The 7,353-nt window shown below is 49.3% G+C and overlaps 2 protein-coding genes across 2 annotated transcripts; both read left to right on the forward strand.

Moving 5' to 3' along the window:
- Positions 1-369: 369 nt before the first annotated feature.
- CTRU02_211574 (caspase domain-containing protein) lies at positions 370-2,295 on the forward strand (the record flags this gene model as incomplete). The annotated part of the gene is made up of 1 exon (XM_036732314.1): positions 370-2,295. One exon carries the CDS (start codon positions 370-372, stop codon positions 2,293-2,295), a length of 1,926 nt encoding a protein of 641 aa, XP_036575943.1.
- A 1,108-nt stretch (positions 2,296-3,403) lies between these two features.
- Positions 3,404-7,135, forward strand: CTRU02_211575 (TPR domain-containing protein; the record flags this gene model as incomplete). Its single annotated transcript, XM_036732315.1, has 1 exon — positions 3,404-7,135. The coding sequence occupies one exon, from the start codon at positions 3,404-3,406 to the stop codon at positions 7,133-7,135; it is 3,732 nt and encodes a 1,243-aa protein (XP_036575944.1).
- Between the last annotated feature and the right edge of the window lie 218 nt (positions 7,136-7,353).

A 7,353-nucleotide genomic window follows, 5' to 3' on the forward strand; every position in this document is an offset into this window, starting at 1 on the left:
ATAACATTGGTCAAATACTCTCAGCCCACCTAGATGCGTGTCATGGCTACCGCGGCGAACAGTGAAAAGTACCTAGTAAAGCTTACGAGGCGAGAAGCGATGACTAATGAATCAACTCAGGTGGGATGGCTCGACTGGTGTCTTCCCACCATCCACACAGCAGGGCCATTTTGAGGCTGTCTACCTACTGCTACAACCAAGCACAACAAGAGATTTGGATACAGAGCTGTAATATCTGAATACTGCCTGTTGCGCAATTAGTCGCTGGACTTTGTGGATCTCATCCCACACACACTTTCTCGGCCAACTGATCTATCACCTTGTCTGCTCTGCACCGCTTCTGTTGCAGGCGAACAGCTACGCCAAAGTATGGACGAAAGTCGAGATGCAGTGAAATATTTTGCTGTCTTGATTGGCATTGACTTTTACAAGGATGCTCCTCTCAAAGGCTGCGTACGAGATGCTAAAGATATGGCAGATTATCTGAAGTATGCGCAACCCGCGGCTCAGTTATGTACCTTCACTGCGAGTCCACCTGACGATGCAGAGTCAAGCCTGCCAGCCGAACATCCAAGAGCGTGGCCAACGATTGACAATGTCGTCGCGAAAATTCGGGAGATCGCCTCGGTAGCGAGATCCGGCGACTACGTTCACATCCATTATTCCGGCCACGGAACTAGGATGGAGCCCACAGGAGAACTTGCTCTGGACCTCTTGGGGGACATGAATGATACCGGTGTCAGGTACCTCCGTGGAAACGAGTTCGCACTCCTCCTCCGCGACCTTGTCTTTAAGCATCTCGAAGTCTCGGTTGTTCTTGATTGTTGCTTCTCCGGTGGTGTTTCACGCGATGACTCTTCCGTCCGGTACCTCGATTACAACCCCAAAGCCGACGCCGAATATCCTATGGCGGTGCATGGTCTTATACCTGAAGATGAAAATGCTTCCGAATCACACCGGAATGCCTCCATGAAACCTAACTGGTTAATGGATCCGGATGGATACACCATCATTACCGCATGTGGTCCTCTAGAAAAAGCGCGAGAGATCCGGCTTCCGGACGGAAAGAGACACGGCGCGCTATCATACTTTCTTCTCAGAACCTTGATCGGTTTCGGGGGCTTCGCAAAGAAACAGAATCACATATACCACCAACTATGCGCTAGGTTCAAGGAGTATTGGCCGCAACAAAACCCAATGTTTTACGGCAACCGGGATAAATGTTTCTTCAGTCGCAGCATCTCAGAGGCTGGGACCATTATAGTCCAAGCGGTCAGAAAGAAGAATGGAACCTTTCAGTTGCAGGCTGGTCAAGCACAAGGCATTTGCAACGGTGACCAGGTTGCTATATATCCCAATGACTCTATGGAACGACGCTCAGCGGCATATCAAAGCCGGATCGTTGCTTTTGTCACCCACACCGCAGCCTTTCAGTCAACACTTGTAGTGTCAGAACTTGGTTACATGGGTACTCAGACGTGGTGGACTGCTGTCGTGCTCACCGAAAATTACCTCAACAAATACCCTATATGCATTCCAAGAGATATGCCGTTCCGGGAGGAATGGGTCACTGCTTTGGGAGAACGATCATTACGCAGTGTTGCTAAAGGCGAAGACCCCTTCGCATTTTCCATCGCATTCAAGGATAAGAACTATGAGATTTTCGACAAGTCAGCTAATGAGATGATCCACATCTCCGCCATGGCAAAAGTACGAGAAACACCAGACCAAGTTTGTGATATTGTCCACCATTTGACAAAGTTTGAAATGGTAAAGGACTTGGCCCACAACTTCTCAAAGAGCTCGTTCAAGAAGCTGTGTAAAGTTGAACTCGCCACTTCTTCAGGAGCTACATTCTCCTCTGGCCACTCGGTGCGAGTGAATCACCGGGCAATGGTGACCTTGATCGCGGAGAATATGGGGCACGATGATCTTTATCTCTATATATACGACATGGGCCCTGAGAAGCAAGTTGAGAACATCTTGCAAGGAAATCATCATGTTCTTCCTTCACGATATAACGACCAAGCGCCGAATGGAACGGCAAGAAAGACGTGGAAACTCAGGATGGAGGTCCCCAAGGGACTGAGAGAGAAAGGGCAGGCCCTTTGCAAGGATAGAATTATTGTATTTGTGACTTCTCAACTGACGTCGTTTGATCTGCTGGAGCTTCCAAAACTCAGTCAGCTGGCGAAGAAAAGGAGACCCGGCAAGGCCTGTCGAGGAGGCGAAGCACTTTCAGGGGGAGATTGGGCATGTTTTACCTTCTCAGTCGCCACCCACATACATGACTGAGTGAAACAACGGAAGATGGAGTCGTTCGCATCAGAAAGCACAATAGAAGGACAGTTGCTTCAAGAGTTTAAATTACGCTCTGAATCTTTAGCAACGGATAGACAACTAGATTTGATGCCCGAACCGTTGCTATCGAAGTCCCCTAATGAATCATGGCAGCGTTGGCGATGCGGCTCGACTGCGCCCTGGTTTTTCGGAAGTCGGCAGCTGTCTCGGACCATTAGAAGGTCTAACGAAATGCCTTCGTACTCTGGGAAATCCTGTTGGCTAGAACATGCAGAAAAGGCTCTCAGGGTGACATTCCGAGTAGCCTGTGGTCCAATCCGAAGAGAAGAAGCTACACCAGTTGCGTTGCTTAATTGCCCAAATGGACAGTTTCTTCAATGTATTACATTGGGCAACAGCGTGGGGGCACTTTGAGGCAATTAACGAGGCAATAAACCCCTGCAAAACCTGTGAGACTACGGCGGGTCTTCATGAAATAGTCAGTTGGGAGACCATCACTTGGAACATCTGCAGAAGATTGAGGAGAAGCTCCCTGCCACGTCGGGGAAACTTACGAACGCACTGCATGAGACTGTGACTCACTTACGGTCCCGAAGGAAACTTCTGAATGGGATTGGCTGCCTGATCCTTAGCCAAGAGTGATGCAGGGTAGAGAGAGGTTGTTGAGTGGAAGCTGGGTGGGGTAAAATGACCAAAAGTATTGATTGCACGCCCTCAATAGAAAAACACAGCACTCCGTTAGGGACTTTAGTAGCAGGCACAGCTGTTGCATTGCATGAAACTAGTGAACATCGTACGGGGAGTCTCTAAGGAGCTCTTTTGACGGGATTGGCTGCCTGGTTGCTAGAACAGGGCATGTCAGGCAGACGCTATTTCGAACAACTTGGAAATGGAGGGGTAGTCAGGCCATGCCGAACCACAGGCGGGGATGAAATATGCGAATGCCATACAGTGTTTGCATTCAAGCAGAGCAAAGCTTCCCAGCCTATGGTGACCATCAGTCATCAGTTCCACTATCAAAGTGCACAGAAACACATCCACACCGAGCTGGACGCCCAAACAGTATTCGCTGTCGACTTGCAGATACTCACGCACCGAAGCTATGGAGGACATAGACGAGTCTATCAATTTTGCAAGAGAAGCCCTGGAAGACACACCAGAAGACGATCCCGAGCGAGTGGTGTGGCTAAGCAACCTCGAATTCCAACTTGGCAGCAAGTACTTGCTCACTGGAGACGTAACAGACTTGGAAGAGTCTATTACTTTTGCAAGACAAGTTATTCAAATGATAACAGATGACGATCCAGACCGAAATTTATGTCTCAGCAATCTTGGACTTCGACTGGGTGATAGATACTTGTGCACAGGAAATGTTGAAGACCTAGAAGAGGCAATTGTGATTGCCAGAGAATCTGTAGAAATAACACCAAAAGATCATCCAGGCCGACCCAGGTGCCTAACAAACCTCGGAAATCGAATTGGCGACAGATATTCACGTACTGGAGATATATCGGACCTAGAAGAAGCTACAGCTATCGCTCAGGATGTTGTCAATTCTACACCAGCAGATGATCCACAAAGATCTAAACGACTAAACAATCTTGGAATTCGATTTGGCGACCAGTATTTACGTACCGGAGCCATCCAAGACCTAGAAAAGGCTATCAAAATCACTCAAGAGGCTATCAAAGCTACGCCAGAAGATCATCCAAGTCGAGTTTTGTACCTTAATAATCTCAGCGTTCGACTAGGCGACAGATACTTACGTACTGGAGCGATAGTGGACCTAGAAGAGGCTCTTTCTATTACTCAAGAGGTTGTTAAAGTTACGCCAGAAGACCACCCAGACCGAGTTACATACCTTAGCAATCTTGGGACTCATTTTGGCGATAGGTACCTACGTACTGGAGCTATGGCGGATCTCGAAGAGTCAATCACTATTGCTCGAGAGGTTGTGAAAACCAGACCTGAGGGTCATCCAAATCACGCTGTAAGCTTATATAATCTTGGACTCCGACTTGGACTCAGATCATTGCGAACTGGGGCATTAGTAGACTTCAATGAGGCCGTAGCTGTCGCTAGGGATGCTGTGAAAGCTACACCAGAAGACCACCCAGAGAGATGTCGTAGGTTACACGAAGTCGGAAACCTACTAAACGAGAGATATCTACGGACTGGAGCCGTCAAAGATCTAGAAGAGGCCATCGATATCACTCGAGAGGCTGTGAAAGCCACACCAGAAGATCATCCTGACCGACCTAACAGGTTAACCAGTCTTGGGAACCAACTTAGCGACAGATACTTACGCAACGGAGCAACAAAAGATCTGGAAGAAACCATTACTATCGCTAGAGAGGCTATCAAGGCTACACCAAAAGGTCATCCAGACATGGGTGGACGGCTAAACTGTCTTGGAGTTCGGCTTAGCAACAGATTTTCCCGCACTGGAGCCATAGAAGACCTTGATGAGGCAGTTACTGTGGCTAGAGAGGCTGTTCGAGCCACGCCAGGAGACCATCCAGACCGATCTAAGCCATTATCAAATCTCGGAATTTGGCTTAATCATAGATACCTCCGCACTGGAGCAATATTGGATCTGGAGGAGGCTATCAATATGGCCCGGGAGGCCATAAAAGCTACGCCAGAAGACCATCCAAAACAAGCCACATGGCTAAATAACCTTGGTCTTCATCTCAGCGACAAATACTCGCGTAATCGAGACTTATTAGACTTGGAAGAGGCGATAACTACTATTCGAAACGCTGTTAGAGTCATAGCATACAACCATCCAGACCGAGCGATGTGGCTAGGCAACCTTGGAACTCTTCTTGGCGACAGATACTTGCATACCGGAACGGTAGAAAACCTGGAAGAGGCTATCTCTATCGCCCAAGAAGCTCTCGAAGCCACGCCCGAAGACCATTCAGATCGAGTATTGTGCCTTACTAATCTTGCAGCTCGACTATACGACAGATATCTATACACCAGAGCGATAGCAGACCTAGATGAGGCCATTTCAATCACTCGAGAGGCGATTGAAACCACACCAGAAAATCACCCAGGCCGAGCAGCTCGACTAAACAACCTTGGAGTTCAACTCGGCCAGAGATATGTATGCATGGGGGTCATGGCCGACAGAGAGGAATCTAACGTTCGGTTTAACGAGGCATTGCAATGTAAAGAAGCTGCAACCAGCGAAAGATTGCGAGGCGGTCGTAGCTTTTTGGCATCACCAGACATTCTCCAAGACGCCCATGGTGCATACACCGTTGCGGAGACGTCGGTCAACCTGATTCCCCTCCTATCATCTTTCTCTCTACAATCTGCCGACAAACAGCATCAGCTTCGGTGGGCTGTTGGATTGGCATCAGACGCCGCTGCTATTGCTCTACATTCCGGCCGCGAACCCCTGGCTGCCCTTCAACTGTTAGAGACTGGCCGCGGCATTCTTGCCAGCTCCTTACAGAATATGCGCACCGATCTTTCCGCTCTCCAACAGGTACATCCTGATCTGGCGCGAAATTTCGCTCATCTTCGGAACCAGCTTGATACACCGTCACAGGGAGCTAGTGTCAACTCGACACTGTTACCGTTGGAGAGACCCGCTCCCATCGACCTGGACCGCCGACACAAAGCTAGTGCCGATCTACTCAGCCTCTTGGACGATATTAGAAGACATGCTGGCTTCGAGCGATTTCTCGCGTCTGCCACAGAAGACGAACTACGGGAAGCGGCTTCTTACGGTCCCATCGTTGTCGTCAACGTTAGCTCACACCGCTGCGACGCGCTACTCGTTGAACGTTGTGGCGTTCGTGTCTTGTGTTTGCCACAACTCACTCTGAGTAGTCTGAAACAGCATGCAAGTAGTGGCATAGGCTCAGTCGAAACTCTGTCCTGGTTATGGGATGTTGCTGTTGGGCCCATACTAGATACTTTAGGTTTTACCGAACCTCCGGTCAGCGACACTTGGCCGCACATGTGGTGGGTGCCGACCGGGCCCCTTACCCAGTTTCCACTCCATGCAGCCGGGCACCATACCAAGAGCGGCGCGCAAACAGCACTAGATAGGGTCGTCTCGTCGTATAGCCCCTCTATCAAGTCTATTCTGCACACGCGGCAACAGCAACGTCTAGGCGCAACAGCTGTCTCGGACCCGAGTATTGTCCTTGTGGATATGCAAGATACTCCAGACCGGAGTCGTCTTTGGCATGCAACGAGAGAGACAGACGCAGTGCGAGAAGTCTGCGAGTCCATGAGATTCATATGCAACCAGCCTCCGGCGAAGAAGCAAGACGTTTTAACGGCTCTGGGAACTTGTAGTATCCTACACTTTGCCGGCCATGGAGGGGCTCGCCCAGACCCTTTACATAGTCTCCTTCTTTTAAAAGATTGGCAAAACGACCCTCTGACGGTGGAAGGCATTCTCGAAACGAACAGCTCTGCCAGCACGCCGTTTCTCGCCTACCTCTCCGCTTGCGGTGCGGGCCAGATTCAAGACGAAGATTCGACTGATGAGAGCATTCATCTGGCTAGTGCGTTCCAGTTGGCTGGGTTCCGCCATGTCATTGGCACGCTGTGGGAAGTTGATGACGGGCTGTGTGTGGACATGGCTAGGTTGACTTATGAGTATCTTGTAGCGAACGAGCTAAGTGATGAATTTGTAAGCAGAGCACTTCACTTTGCTACCAAGACACTTCGAGATGGATGGGTTGTGCGGCAGGCGGAAGCAGAAGCTACAGGGAACGGCCAGGCGGGGAACAGAAATGCAGAGTTGTGGGAGGATGAAAAGCAGGACCGGCCATTGTGGGTTCCCTATGTTCATTTTGGCGTCTGAGGCTGTCGGCATTTTGGATTTAAACGGAAATGCAAATTGATAAAGTTGAGGCTATAGTTACTGTATTTGCTTTGGCTGGTTGGGATCTTTGATTATGATAAGTGGGAAATAGTGAGAAAGACAATTTTGGTTTCTATTGTGAAGGGTATCACCATTGTATTGTGGGGGTCCCGTTATTCCATCAACATCGATACTGCCGTTAATTCTTCGCTACAGAA

Source organism: Colletotrichum truncatum (assembly GCF_014235925.2).
Source record: "Colletotrichum truncatum strain CMES1059 chromosome Unknown Contig_0008, whole genome shotgun sequence".
In the NCBI taxonomy this organism is placed as follows: Eukaryota; Fungi; Ascomycota; class Sordariomycetes; order Glomerellales; family Glomerellaceae; genus Colletotrichum; species Colletotrichum truncatum.